This window comes from Somniosus microcephalus, chromosome 2 (genome assembly GCF_052327205.1).
Source record: "Somniosus microcephalus isolate GS21.2 chromosome 2, FLI_Smic_1.0, whole genome shotgun sequence".
Lineage (NCBI taxonomy): Eukaryota > Metazoa > Chordata > Chondrichthyes > Squaliformes > Somniosidae > Somniosus > Somniosus microcephalus.
This window is the reverse complement of record NC_140988.1, coordinates 6,200,081-6,215,493: the sequence shown is the minus strand read 5'-3', so window position 1 is coordinate 6,215,493 and position 15,413 is coordinate 6,200,081. Positions and strand designations below refer to the sequence as shown.

General features: G+C 48.3%; 1 protein-coding gene across 1 annotated transcript in view; it reads right to left on the bottom strand.

The window, feature by feature from the left end:
* LOC147122516 (electrogenic sodium bicarbonate cotransporter 1-like) overlaps positions 1 to 15,413 on the bottom strand; it is a 229,974-nt gene that overhangs the window by 129,791 nt on the left and 84,770 nt on the right. Inside the window, 3 exon segments of the mRNA XM_086006102.1 lie at positions 2,220 to 2,307; positions 3,088 to 3,245; positions 12,697 to 12,773. Coding sequence (XP_085862228.1) covers positions 2,220 to 2,307; positions 3,088 to 3,245; positions 12,697 to 12,773 — 323 coding nt within the window.

Genomic DNA, 15,413 nt, shown 5'->3' with positions numbered 1-15,413 from the left:
CATGTTCCCCACCACTAGTTTCCCGGTCCCATCCTCTAAGGGACCAACGTTCACTTTAGCCACCCTTTTTCTTTTTATATAGCTGTAGAAACTCTTGCTATCTGTTTTTATATTTTTTGCTAGTTTACTTTCATAATCTATCTTCCCTTTCTTAATTAATCTTTTAGTTATTGTTTGCTGGCTTTTAAATGCTTCCCAATCTTCTATCCTCCCACTAGATTTGGCTACTTTATATGCCCTTGTTTTCAGTCGGATACTATCCTTTATTATTTTACTAAGCCACGGATGGCTGTCTTTTCTTTTACTCCCCTTTTTCCTCAGTGGAATATATTTATCTTGAAAGATGTGAAATATCTCCTTGAATGTAGACCACTGCTCTTGTACCATCTTACACTTTAATCTGTTTTCCCAGTCCACTTTAGTCAATTCTACTCTCATACCTTCATAGTCTCCTTTATTTAAGCTCAGTACGCTGGTTTGAGATCCAACTCTCTCACCCTCAAACTGAATTTGGAATTCAACCATATTATGGTCACTCATTCCAAGGGGATCCTTTACTAGGACATTTAGGACTGAGGTGAGGAGGAATTTCTTCACTCAGAGGGTGGTGAATCTTTGGAATTCTCTACCTCAGAAGGCTGTGGATGCTCAGTCATTGAGTATATTCAAGGCTGAGATCGATAGATTTTTAGACTCATGGGGAATCAAGGGATATGGAGATGGGCGGGAAAGTGGAGCAGGATTCGGCCATTCGAGCATGCTCCGCCATTCAATAAGATCATGGCTGATCTTCGACCTCAACTCCACTTTCCCGCTTGATCAGCATATCCCTCGATTCCCCATGAATCCAAAAATCTATCGATCTCAGTCTTGAATATACTCAACGACTCAGCATCCACAGCCCTCTGGGGTAGAGAATTCAAAAGATTCACAACCCTCTGAGTGAAGAGATTCCTCCTCATCTCATTTCTAAATGGCCAACCTCTCATCCTGAGACTGTGATCCCTAGTTCTAGACTCTCCAGCCAGGGGAAACATCCTCCAAGCCCTCTGAAAAATTTAATGGGCCGGATTTTCCGATCGGAGGCTTCCTATGGACGAACGCCTCCGATTGGATAAAATCTCGGCACTTACCTGCCGGCTCCGTAGGTCCCGAGGCTTGCGATCCTGGGCCTCTGCTCTACGAAATGCGCAGGGCCCACGTATCCCAGGGGTGCAGGCGGTTCGCAAGCGTCCCTGGGGTCAGGTGGGCCATGGGGAACCAATCAAAGAAGGGAATCCTCCTTCACACTTCTGACAGGTCTCTCCGCACAGATCTGTCAAAAGTCTGAATGGGGATCGCTTAAAAAACAGTTAAACATTAAGTAAATTTTTTTTAAAACATCACATATTTAAAATTAGTTAAAATTACATTAAACAAAAATTTAAATTTTTGAAAAAAAGAATTAAAGTTTTTTACAGGGCTATAAATAAACTTATCTTTTCTAAAAGTATTTTTAAATTAAAAATGAGTGGAAAAAAAAATTATTTTTTATTTTTTAAACTCTTATGCTGGTAAAATCAGGCCTTACGCTTTTACCAGGTGTAAGATTTTGAAAGGTGGTCAGCGGGCGGAGGCTATGCAGAAAGCGGAACTCTCCCCCCGCGGAGGCCCTTCTCCCGGGCAGGCGGAGGATCGGTCCAGAGGATTCTTCACAGATCCCGAGTGCCGGGTGACATGAATCAGTCATTCATGAAAGAAAGACTTATGAAATAATACTGAGCGGCCTGCGGGTGGCGCTGTCCAGGGAGAGTATAAATACTTGGGCACGGGCCCAGTTTGCGCAGGACATTTTTAACAGGAACTAGCGAAGGACACAACTAGACCTCCATGTTGTAAAACAGTTGATTAAAGCATTGTTTAACGCTTAGACCAAGTGCCTAGTAGTTTTCTTACGTCACCGGGTTTTAGCGCAGGCGCTTCGCACGCCTGAAACCGGCACTTGCGAGGCCCCTACGGGCGCCTACACACCTCGTACACACCTGTGGAGGTCGGAAAATCCGGCCCTATATGTTTCAATGAGATCACCTCTCATTCTTCTACACTCCAGAGAGTATCGGCCCAATCTACTCAATCTCTCCTCATAGGACAACCCTCTCATCCCAGGGAGCAATCTAGTGAACCTTCGTTGCACCGCCTCTAAGCCAAGTATATCCTATGAAATATGTGTTGGTACTCACCTCATCAGACATGAGAGTGGCAATCGCTCTCCCAATTTCATGGTAGGATTTAGCCTTCCCTTTGGGCCCAAGCAGAATAAACAGAAACCTAGATAAAATACAACAATAACGTAAGTCTCAATTATACAGAATCAAAAGTGTCTCTAAATAAATTTGCAGACATCACCCCGCCCCTATGCTCGCTGACCTACATTGGCTCCCAGTGCAGCAACACCTCGATTTTACAATTCCCATCCTTGTCTTCAAATTCCTGCATGGCCGACCCCTCCCTATCTCTGTAAGCTCCCTCAGCATCTCGGCACTCCTCCAACTCTGGCCTCTTGCGCATCCCCGATTTTCATCGCTCCATCATTGACGGCCGTGCCTTCAGCTTCAGGATGTGGGCGTTACTGGCAAGGCCAGCATTTATTGCCCAGCCCTAATTGCCCTTGAGGGGCTTGCTAGGCCATTTCAGAGGGCAGTTAAGAGTCGCATATAGGCCAGACCAGGTAAGGATGGCAGATTTCCTTCCTAATAAGGACATTAGTGAACCAGATTGGTTTTATATGACAATCCAGTAGTTTCCTGGTCACCATTACTGATACTAGCATTTTATTCCAGATTTATTTAATTAATTGAATTTAAACTCCCCATCTGCCCATTGGCAGGATTTCAACTCTTGTCTACCAGATTAGTTAGTCCAGGTCTCACGGGTTACTAGTCCAGTAACATTACCGCTATGCTACCATTCCCGCGGGATTGAACTCACAACCCTCTGACTCAGAGGCGAGAGTGCTGCCCACCGAGCCACGGTTGGCGATGAAACAGGTTTGCTGAATTGTCTTTGCCGAGATTTCTAGGGTGGGTGGGGGCGCGGTCATTCACTCACCTGGTCGGCACGGGAACCTCAGTCAGAGCCCCCAGCATCACAGCTTGCTGCAGACGCACAAAGGCAATAAACGGGGAGTCCAGGAAATCCACTTCCCCCACCAGCACGTTGGAGGCCTCAGCGTCGCGCGGGAGTTTCTTCATGAATTTGTTCTTGAGCTGGTGCAAGAAAGCCCACAGTTAATTCTTGTAAGTAAAATCGGCCCGATGATGCACAATTTCCCCCCAGAGCACAGGGAGGGTCAATACTATGGTGTAGTAGCGAAGATGTTTCAAAAGTCCAAAACTAGGGGGCCATCAACATAAGATAGTCACTAACAATTCAATAACAAAAACTTGCATTTATATAGCGCCTTTAACGCAGTAAGACATCCCCTGGTGCTTCACAGGAGCGATTATCATACAAAATTTGACACTAAGTCATGTAAGGAGATATTAGGACAGGCGACCAAAAGCTTGGTCAAAGAGGTCGGTTTTAACAAGCGTTTTAAAGGAGGAGAGATGGAGAGGTTTAGGGAGGGAATTCCAGAGCTCGGGACCCAGGCAGCTGAAGCCACGGCCGTCAATGGTGCAGCGATGAAAATCGGGGATGCTCAAGAGGCCAGAATTGGAGGAGCGCAGAGATCTCAGAGGGTTGTAAGGGCTGGAGGAGGTTACAGAGATAGGGAGGGGCTTCGAAAACAAGGATGAGAATTTTAAAATCGAGGCATTGCCGGACCAGGACCCAATGTAGGTCAATGATGATGGGTGGATGGGAGTTGGTGCGAATTCAGGAGAATTGGAAAATCCAGGCCTTCATGAACTCAGAAGAAACTTCTTTACCCAGAGAGTGGTGAGAATGTGAAACTCGTTGCCACAGGGAGTGGTTGAGGCCAATAGCATAGATGCATTTAAGGGGAAGCTGGATAAACATATGAGAAAGAAAGGAATAGAAGGAGATGCTGATAGGGTGAGATGAGGAGTGGGAGGAGGCTGGTGTGCAGCATAAACACCGGCACGGACCAGTTGGGCCGAATGGCCTGTTCCTGTGCTGTAAATTCTATGTAATTCTATCGAGTGCTCATGATGCAGGGTTTTACGTGACAGGAGCACATATCAGTAATTCTGGTGCCAAAGTCATCATGCACGATTTGTGTGACCAGTACATTTTAATGGCCTTTGTTTTTAAATGAGAGAACATAGAAACATTGAAGATAGGAGCAGGAGTAGGCCATTCGGCCCCTCGAGACTGCTCCGCCATTCAATGCGATCATGGCTGATCATCCAAATTCAGTACACTGTCCCTGCTTTCTCCCCATACCCCTTGATCCCTTTAGCCTTAAGAAATATATCTAACTCCTTCTTGAATATATTTAATGAATTGGCCTCTACTGCCTTCTGTGGTAGAGAATTCCACAGGTTCACCACTCTCTGGGTGAAGAAATTCCTCCTCATCTCTGTCCTAAATGGCTTACCTTAGACTGTGACCCCTGGTTCTGGACTCCCCCGCCATCGGGAACATCCTTCCTGCATCTAGTCTGTCTAGTCCAGTTAGAATTTTATAAGTTTCAATGAGATCCCCTCTCATTCTTCTAAACTCCAGCGAGTATAAGCCCAATCGACCCAATCTCTCTTCATACGTCATTCCTGCCATCCCAGGTATCAGTCTGGTGAATCTTCGCTGCACTCCCTCCATGGCAAGAACATCCTTCCTCAGATAAGGCGACCAAAAACTGCACACAATACTCAAGGTGCGGTCTCACCAAGGCCCTGTACAACTGCAGCAAGACATCTTTGCTCCTGTACTCAAACCCTCTCGCTACGAAGGCCAACATACCATTTGCCTTCTTAACCGCCTGCTGCACCTGCATGCTTACCTTCAGCGACTGGTGCACAAGGACACCCAGATCTCGTTGCACTTCCCCTTCTCCCAATCTATTGCCGTTCAGATAATAATCTGCCTTCCTGTATTTGGCACCAAAGTGGATAACCTCGCATTTATCCACATTATACTGCATCTGCCATGCATCTGCCCAATCACCCAACCTGTCCAAATCATACTGGAGTTTCTCGGCATCCTCCTCACAGCACACACGCCCACCCAGCTTTGTGTCATCTGCAAACTTGGAGATATTACATCTAGTTCCCTCGTCCAGATCATTAATATACATTGTGAACAGCTGGGGTCCTAGCACCGATCCCTGCGGTACCCCACTAGTCACTGCCTGCCACTCGGAAAAAGATCCATTTATTCCAACTCTTTACTTCCTGTCTGCCAACCAGTTCTCTATCCAAGTCAGTACCTTGCCCCCAATCCCATGTGCTTTAACTTTGCACGCTAATCTCTTATGCGGGACCTTATCGAAAGCCTTCTGAAAGTCCAAATACACCACATCCCCTGGTTCTCCCATATCTATTCTACCAGTTACATCCTCAAAAAATCCCAGTAGATTAGTCAAACACAATTTACCTTTTGTAAATCAATGTTTACTTTGTCCGATCCTGCATACTGTCACATCATGCATACTGCCCATCAAGTGTGCCCCCCGGTGCCAGAATTCCCGACATGCAACCCGAGAGGGAAGACAGGGCCTTGGTTTAACGTCTCATCCGCAGGACGGCACCTCTGATAGTACTGCGGGAGCGCTGCACTCCGACATTCCCATTCAGATCAAGCACGGCTCCAGGAGCACAACATTGTAATATCCAGGCTTTCACCCCGCTCCCGCTCAGTGGGAGCCACTGACAGACATAACAGCTATTGCATCTTGTGTCGAAGGGAAGCCTTTTGATGTTTAATTATAGACACTGCGCCAACAGCTGATCCGTTTCATTCACTGTTTCTGGAACTATGGGGAACACATCTGCATTATCAGATGTGCCACCTTTTCGATGCGACTTTAAACTGATCTGCTCCCTCATATGGAGGTAAAATATCCGATCGCACTATTAGTGGAAGAACAGGGGCTTTCTCCCCGGTGTCCCAGCCAACATTCATCCCTCAACTAACCACCAAAACATTAAAATGTACAGGTCACAAATCATGCATGATGACCTCTTATCTCATTGCTGTTTGTGGGGCCTTGCTGTGCGCAAATTGGCTGCAGTGTTTACCTATGCTCTGTGACGTAAGAAAACTACTAGGCACTTGATCTAAGCGTTAAACAAAGCTTTAATCAACTGTTTTACAACATGGAGGTCTAGCTGTGTCCTTCACTAGTTCCTGTTAAGAATGTCCTGCACAAGCTGGGCCCATGCCCAAGTATTTATACTCTCCCTGGACAGCGCCACCTGTAGGCCGCTCAGTATTATTTCATAAGTCTTTCTTTCATGAATGACTGATTCATATCACTCTAAATACAGACAGCGGTCAGATGAATGTACTAAAATTGTGGGCCGTCGTTCAAAGACTCCCTGAACAACTGGCAAGAGCAATAACCAACCTCTCTACTGTACATCTGAAGTAGTGGAACATAAGGCAGGTTAGCCGTGGTTCAGTGGGTAGCACTTTCGCCTCGGTAGTCATGAAGGTTGTGGGTTCATAGTCCCACCCCAGAGACTTGAGCACAAAATCCAGGCTGACGCCTCAGTGCCAGTACTGAAGGAGCGCTGCACTGTCGGAGGTGCCGTCTTTTGGATGAGACGTTAAACTGAGGCCTGTCTTCCCTCTCAGAAGATCCTGTGACATAATTTTGAAGAGCAGGGGGAGTCCTCCCCAGGTGTCCTGCCCAATATTTATCCCTCAACCAACATCACAAAAAAACACAGATCATCTGGTGATTATCACATTGCTGTTTGTGGGAGCTTGCTGTGCCCAAATTGGCTGCAGCGTCTCCTACATTACAACAGTGACTCCACTTCAATAAAGTACTTCATTGGCTGTAAAGTGCTTTGGGACGTCCTGAGGTAATGAAAGGCACTGGAGAAATGCAAGTTGTTTCTTACGATAAAGGAAGGCATCTCTGAATGGCAGTCACTCATTAAACATTAACAGATAGTCGGAGAGGAGAAAATTAATCTAAGATTTCTCCTCCAGTGTTGCTTTAGTTCCTATTCAATCTGAAATGTTGTTGTGTTTCTAAGTGCTGTAGGAAGACACCAGTTAAAAGGCTTTACAAAAACATATTAATTTAACTCCTCAGTAATGCATTGTTGGAGTGACAGTCTTGTGCTGCAGCTTTGGGAAGGTGTTTCTATGAATATCAAGATGCTGATTGGCAGATCACCTAATAAAGCAAAGATTTATGTCCATCTCTGTTCTCACCACTGACTTCTCTTTTGGCCGCTCAATTCTGGACCAAAAACCAGAGGGTTCGGTGGGACAGATACCCGTCACCCGATCTCATGGGTCCTGAGAACATTCTGTCCCCTGTACAACTATCTCCGAGGCAACTGAACCAAGTCGCTGTGTCACCCCATTGCACTGCCTCACGGAAATATCGCAACTTCTCTCATCCAATCCCAGCAGCTTTTTATTCTTTTCGGCAACTAAAAGAAGCCAGAGATTTTCACAAGTTTGTGAAGACACAAATCTTAATTCTGGCTCGAGGAAAGCAGCTTCCACTTATCACCCAACAAAAAGGAGACATCTTCTCGGCAAGCATTACTTTTAAATGGAAACACTACCCCATTAGAAGAGGACTTTTGATAAGCCGACATGTAAAACCTGACAAATTCTTTCACCGCGTTCTGTTTGGCTGCACAGAATTCCAACCTGGAAAGGAGCATAGCAAGAGGTCGGAGTGCGAGGCACAGCAAGAGGTCACAGTGCGAGGCACAGCAAGAGGTCACAGTGCGAGGCATAGCAAGAGGTCACAGTGCGAGGCATAGCAAGAGGTCACAGTGCGAAGTATAGCAAGAGGTCACAGTGCGAAATATAGCAAGAGGTCACAGTGCGAAGTATAGCTGGGGTCACAGTGGGAAGTATAGCTGAGTCACAGTGGGAAGTATAACTGGGGTCACAGTGGGGGGCATAGCAAAGTGCTCCCACAGTGCTGTTAGGTAGGAAGTGCCTGGATTTTGACCCAGCGATGATGAAATAATGGTCATGTATGTCCAAGTCAGGATGGTGGTGTTCCCATGCACCTGCTGCCTTGTCCTTCTAAAGAGTGAAGCTCGTGGGTTTGGACACCTGATCCCATTTAAAATGAGATCCCAGGAGCATCTGAGAATGCAAAAACCATCTGAATCAGCTGTTGCTATCCGGGATTTTCCTGAGTCAGTATCCACAGATGGTAGCCAGAGTGAAGCCCACCATCGTCCAAATAAAGAAACAACTTGCATTTATATAGCGCCTTTCACAACCTCAGGGCATCCCAAAGCACTTTTCAGCCAATTATGTACTTTTTGGAGTGTAGTCACCGTTGTAATGTAGAAAACGCAGCAGCCAATTTATGCAAAGCAAGTACTGTTTAACGTCTCATCCGAAAGACGGATCTTCCGACAGTGCAGGACTCCCTCAGTACTGCCCCTCCGAGAGTGCAGGACTCCCTCAGTACTGCCCCTCTGACAGTGCGGCACTCCCTCAGTACTGACCCTCCGACAGTGCGGCACTCCCTCAGTACTGACCCTCCGACAGTGCGGCACTCCCTCAGTACTGACCCTCCGACAGTGCGGCGCTCCCTCAGTGCTGCCCCTCCGACAGTGCGGCACTCCCTCAGTACTGACCCTCCGACAGTGCGGCACTCCCTCAGTACTGCCCCTCCGACAGTGAAGCAGTCCCTCAGTACTGACCCTCCAACAGTGCGGCACTCCCTCAGTACTGCACCTCCGACAGTGCGGCATTCCCTCAGTACTGCCCCTCCAACAGTGCAGCGCTCCCTCAGTACTGCCCCTCCGACAGTGCAGCGCTCCCTCAGTACTGCCCCTCTGACAGTGCAGGACTCCCTCAGTACTGCCCCTCTGACAGTGCAGCGCTCCCTCAGTACTGCCCCTCCGACAGTGCAGCAGTCCCTCAGTACTGCCCCTCCGACAATGCGGCACTCGCTCAGTACTGCCCCTCCAACAGTGCAGCACTCCCTCAGTACTGCCCCTCCGACAGTGCAGCGCTCCCTCAGTACTGCCCCTCTGACAGTGCAGCACTCCCTCAGTACTGCCCCTCCGACAGTGCAGCGCTCCCTCAGTATTAACCCTCCGACAGTGCAGCACTCCCTCAGTACTGACCCTTCGACAGTACAGCACTCCCTCAGTACTGCCCCTCTGACAGTACAGAACTCCCTCAGTACTGCCCCTCCGACAGTGCAGCACTCCCCCTCAGTACTGCCCCTCCGACAGTGCAGCACTCCCTCAGTACTGCCCCTCCGGCAGTGCAGCACTCCCTCAGTACTGCCCCTCCGACAGTGAAGTAGTCCCTCAGTACTGACCCTCCAACAGCGCAGCACTCCCTCAGTACTGCCCCTCCGACAGTGCAGCACTCCCTCAGTACCGCCCCTCCGACAGTGCAGCACTCCCTCAGTACCGCCCCTCCGACAGTGCGGCGCTCCCTCAGTACTGCCCCTCCGACAGTTGAGCACTCCCTCAGTGCTGCCCCTCCGACAGTGCGGCGCTCCCTCAGTACTGCCCCTCCGACAGTTGAGCACTCCCTCAGTGCTGCCCCTCCGACAGTGCAGCGCTCCCTCAGTACTGCCCCTCCGACAGTGGGAACGAGTTTGAAACAGCCCATACTTGCCAGCAAGTGGAAAATCCAAATTCCGAGGTCAGAACCATGCTGGAATGGTGGCCCGGCTCACATGTGCCAACACTTTCTTGCCAGGGTCAGTCCAATTGACAGTTATGGGCAATATTGATGAAGTAGGTTTGGGGGAGGTTTGTATGGAGCATGGGCCAGTTGGGCCGAATGGCCTGTTTCTATGCTGTACATTCTATGTCATTCTACGTATTATCGGCATCTCACTTCTCAATTTAATCTCAATACTGCAAGTCTCAGGGCATTTTTTTTTACGGTTGACTTTCATTCAGTTTGTCCGCCCTTGCACCTGATCCTATTAAATCCCCATAAATTGTTTAAATATTTACAAACACCCAATGTCACACGAAGATGTGTAACAGTTTCCTGAACTCTTCGAGCTCTGAAACCAGCATGCCAATAGGCGAGACTGTGTTAGCGCCGCTCTCTAGAGTTTCCGCGCCAACTCTTCACGGGGAGTTGGGTGATTCGACCCACCAGTCCACAGATGGGGCTAACCATCCTTCGTTTAGAAGGGGTGAATCCCGGGCTCCCAGGAGGCGGATCGGGGGGAGTCACGGGGCAAAGCGCTCACAATTTCTGGAGATGTGGAATCGCGAGCTGGGTGACCGGGTTTCCCTGTCACACAAGATCATGAGCTGGGCTCCCACCACTGCCCACCAGAAATGTAGGACCCATTCCTCCCCCCACCGTACGGACCCCCAATAATGTCCTAATGAAGATCAAACACGGCATCCCAACCCACGCCCTAAAATTCAAACACATGCGATTGTTCAGCCTGTCCCATCTTTCAGACTGATTTTTCAGTGGAGAAGAACAAAACTAAAGGCCATCAATATCAGATAGTCACTAATCAATCCAATCGGGAATTCAGGAGAAACTTCTTTACTCAGAGAGTGGGGAGAATGTGGAACTCGCTACCACAGGGAGTGGTTGAGGCGAATAGTAAAGATACATTTAAGGGGAAGCTGGATAAACACATGAGGGAGAAAGGAATAGAAGGATGCGCTGATAGGGTGAGATGAAGAGGGGTGGGAGGAGGCTCGTGTGGAGCATAAACACTGGCATAGACTCGTTGGGCTGAATGGCCTGTTTCTGTGCTGTAAATTCGATGTAATTCTATGACTTTCTTTTCATTTGCTTGGCAGAATGTTAGTCTCAAGCTCGTGCTTCGGTTTAATAAGTTGTTTTTAAAGGCAGAGAGCTGGCAATAAAGTAAGAGGCAGTCAGGACCAGACCCTGCAAATCACGGTGCAATTTCAAACACCATGTCAATTAACCCTTCAGCAGTGTTTCCTACTTTGAAGACCAACAACTTGTATTTATTTGGCACCTTTAACAGTAAAATGTCCCAAGGCGCTTCACAGGAGCGATTATCAAACAGAATTTGACACCGAGCCATATAAGGAGATATTAGGACAGGTGACCAAAAGCTTGGTCAAAGAGGTCGGTTTTAAGGAGCGTCTTAAAGGAGGAGAGAGAGGTAGAAAGGTTTAGGGAGAGAATTCCAGAGTCTAAGGTCTAGGCAGCTGAAGGCACGGCCGCCAATGGTGGAGCGAAGGACATTGGGGATGCGCAAGAGGCCAGAATTGGAGGAGCGCAGAGATCTCGGAGGGTTGTAGAGCTGGAGGAGGTTACAGAGATAGGGAGGGACGAGGCCATGGAGGGATTTGAAAAGGATGAGAATTTTAAATTTGAAACAAATAAAAAAGAAACATTGTACAGTAAATGAATGTAACAAAACTGCTAAATTAAGTGGATTTTGATTTTTTTCGATTTCAAGATGGATGCCTCATGTTCCCACACTCCTCACACACACAGACATCAAAGGCTTGATCAGGACCACAGAAAAGCATTTTTTTAACTATTCAGCAAAACTATCACAGTAATTTAATTTTCGCTCCATAATTTTAATGCTAATTTTTAATTCTGGGCATGTATAATTCCATCAATAGCCAATCCCTCGGTACTACACCAGAGTGTCAGCCTAGATTATGTGTTAGAGTGAGGCTTGAACCTACAACCCTCTGACAATGAACTGACTAAGCCAAGGAGGCAAGTTGCTGAGATGTCAAGCTGCCACACTGCCCAAGGTTGGCATTTCTTGACTGTTCCTTAAGGTTATGCCCTTGTGAAATCGACCTAATACTGTGTCAATCTTCATGGCCCCCCCTCTCCCATCCTACTTGACAGTAGAACGTGAGGAGTCCTTCATACATCAGTGATGCATTCCGAAATGATCAAAGTCAGCACTGAAGAACATAGGAATTAGAAGCAGGAGTCGGCCATACGGCCCCTCAAGCCTGCTCCGCCATTCAATGAGACCATGGCTGATCTTCGACCTCAACTCTACCTTCCTGTGCTATCCCCATAGCCCTTGATTCCCTTTGAGTCCAAAAATCTGTTGATTTAAGCCTTCAATACTCAACGACTGAGCATCCACAGCCCTCTGGGGCAGAGAGTTCTAAAGAGTCACAACCCTCTGAGTGAAGAAATTCCTCCTCATCTCAGTCCTAAATGGCCGACCCCTTATCCTGAGACTGTGACCCTTAGTTCTCGACTCTCCAGCCAGGGGAAACATCCTCCCTGTATCTACCCGGTCAAGCCCTCTAAGAATTTTATACATTTCAATTAAATCACCTCGCATTCTTCTAAACTCCAGAGAGTATAGGCCTAGTCTACTCAATCTCTCCTCATGGGACAGCCCTCTCGTCCCAGGAATAAATCTAGTGAACCTTCATTGCACTCCCTCCAAGGCAAGTATATCCTTCCTTAGATACGGAGACCAAAACTGTGCACAGTACTCCAGGATTGGTCTCACCAAAGGCCTGTACAATTGCAGCAAGACTTCCTTACTCTTATATTCCAACCCCCCTTGCAATAAAGGCCAACATACCATTTGCCTTCCTTATTGCTCGCTGTACCATTGCTGCAAAGAACACTCACCTGGTCCTTGTCTGGCTTGTCTGAGATGTCATTCATGCTGCCTGTAGTCAGGTTGCGATGGGATAATCCTGGGCTGCCTGGAAGGGAAAACCAATGGCAGGAATTAAAACAGGACACTCGGAGTTGTCCATTGCAGCCTGAAAACTCAACGGGGAATAAGAGACAGAAAGCATGCAGTTGGAAGAACAGATTCAAAGAGAAAGAAATGAAAACTGCATTCTTATAAAAGCTGCCTGTTCTTTTTGGTACTGGTTTGCATGTTGCAGCAATTTCCCCCCCGCCCCTGCCCCCCGACCCCCACATTTTTGCCCCGCTACAAGAAAAAGGTGTGGAGTTTGGTTTTAGTCTTCTGGCTTGAGGTGGGCCGTGGCCAAGGCTGTCCAGAGGAGTCAGTGAGGGATCCGTGTCATTTCCTCGATCACCCTTACTTGTAGGAGTGGGCTGAGCTGGCAGCATGAACCCCACTTCCCATAGGCAGCTCGCCGATTGGGACGTGGGAAGATCAGGAAGCGCTGCAGGTTTTTAAGGCCCTCAGCAGCTTTGTAAGGGGGCTTTTTTTTTTCTATTTGATTTTGTGGCCCAAAGCAGGAAAGCAACACCCTGAAGCCGTGGGAAGAGGAGACCCAAGGTTTTCAGGTGCAGCTGTGGAGAGCCACTCTGCAGCAGAGAACGCCAGCTGTAAAACTATCCTCAACGAACCGCTGCCGAATGGCTTGACGTGCCGGTTGGAACAATTCACCAAGTGGTCACCTTTGCAACTCGTGTAGATGACGGCATGGCGCAACATGGGTGTGGTCAATGGTGCCCTGGACTTGGGGAGAATCCTGCAAGCTGGGTGATGCCCAGGGCCTGATCCTGTTGCCACTGAATGTTCACAGCGAAAGTGGAGCATCTGTTTGCTTTGGCATGGACTGCAGATTGTCTGGTGCTGCTGATATCCCCTGTGTCAGCCGAGAAGGAGCGAGAGGCAGAGGCCAAGGGCTGCAGTGACGTTGATTAGAGCGGGCAGTGCTGTGTTAGCTATAGCGGTTGGCCGAGAGACCTCTTGCAGGATGTAGGACAACTCTGTCACTGCCTCTCTGGAGAAGCAAAATCGCCTCATACATTGTTTCTCCGAAAACTGTACATTGCTCTGAGCGTATAATAACTTCCATTTCTACAGCGCCTTTCATGACCTCAGGACGTCCCAAAGCGTTTTACAGCCAATGAAGTACCTTCTGAAGTGGAGTCACTGTTGTAATGTAGGAAACACGGCAGCCAATTTGCACACAGCAAGCTCCCCACAAACAGCAATGTGATAATTGCTGTGTATGTACCTTTAAGAGAAGAACTGATTTTATACTGCAGTACCGGCAGTGACCACACCTACTTCAGTAAATACCTGTTTTATTGTTCTCCTGCAGTCCGTGTATTATTGATACTCGGACACTACACTGGCGACGAGCAGGTTCGAACTCACCTGCAGTACTGCATCACCTCACGGGGATCTTTCCCTGAGAAGAAGCTTCTTAGAGGTCGAAGTCAGAGCAACGGGCGTCGACCGCGGGCAACCGCCCAAGGATCCATCGGAGTTCGGAGAATTGCAGGAGAGGCTGTGGAGAGCTGGGCTTGGCTCCCCAGTCAAGGTGTTCCAGCAAATCGTGCTGGTAGCAGGTAGTGCGCTGACCCTTCCGGACTGCGGCGGGCTCGAGCTCGATCGAGCGGCTCTGCAAAGGGGCCGTGCAGCGTCGTTGGGAGGAAAAGAGAGAGAGAGAGGGGGGAGCGCACAGGGCGCGGTCGGTGCTCAAGAACTGGGCAGCGTAGAGAAAATAAAACGAGGGGAAGGAAAAGTGAGACGCGCCGATGCCGTGGGTCGCCGCCATTGCCCTGTAGAACGCTAGGAGCAGCGTGGCAGCAAGGAGAAGAAGGAAAAGCGTGGGAGGCGCCATTTTATTCCATTGGGGAAGAAGGAAAAGCGCGGCAGGCGCCATTTTATTCCATTGGGGAAGAAGAAAAAGCGCGGGAGGCGCCATTTTAAATCACCCAAGATGCCGAAGAGTGGCAGTATCACTGCTTTCGACAACGAGGTAGAAGACTGGACCACGTATGTGGAAAGAATTGAAGTGTACTGCAAGGCAAATGAGGTGGCCGATGGAAAGAAGGCGTCGGTATTATTAAATTTGATGGGCGCAATAACGTACAGCCTATTGCGGAATTTAATTACCCCAGCTAAACCAATGGAGAAAAGTTTTGAAGAGATTGTTAATATCTTACAGGAACACCTAAACCCTACACCGCTGCTGATAGCAGAAAGATTCAAGTTCCATAAAAGAAACCAGCACAAAGATGAGAGCAATGCTGACTATCTTACAGAACTACGCAAGTTATCGAAGCACTGCCAGTTCGGAGCAGGACTGGCAGACACCTTACGGGATAAGTTTGTCTGCGCGCTCCAGAGTGAAGGAACCCAGAAACGACTACTTTCGGAAAAGGACCTGACGCTAGAATAGGCTTTCAGCGTGGCAGTATCCTACGAAGCAGCAGCACGGGGAGCTGCGGAAATACAACAGAAACCACAAGAATACAGCGCTAACGAAATGGCGTATGGAGCAGAAAAGTGCTATCGCTGCGGCAGAACAACCCATGATCAGAAGGACTGCTGGTTTAAGGACAAAGTATGCAGGCAATGTGGGAAAATGGGACACATAGCAAGAGTCTGCAGGTCGGGAAAGAAAACC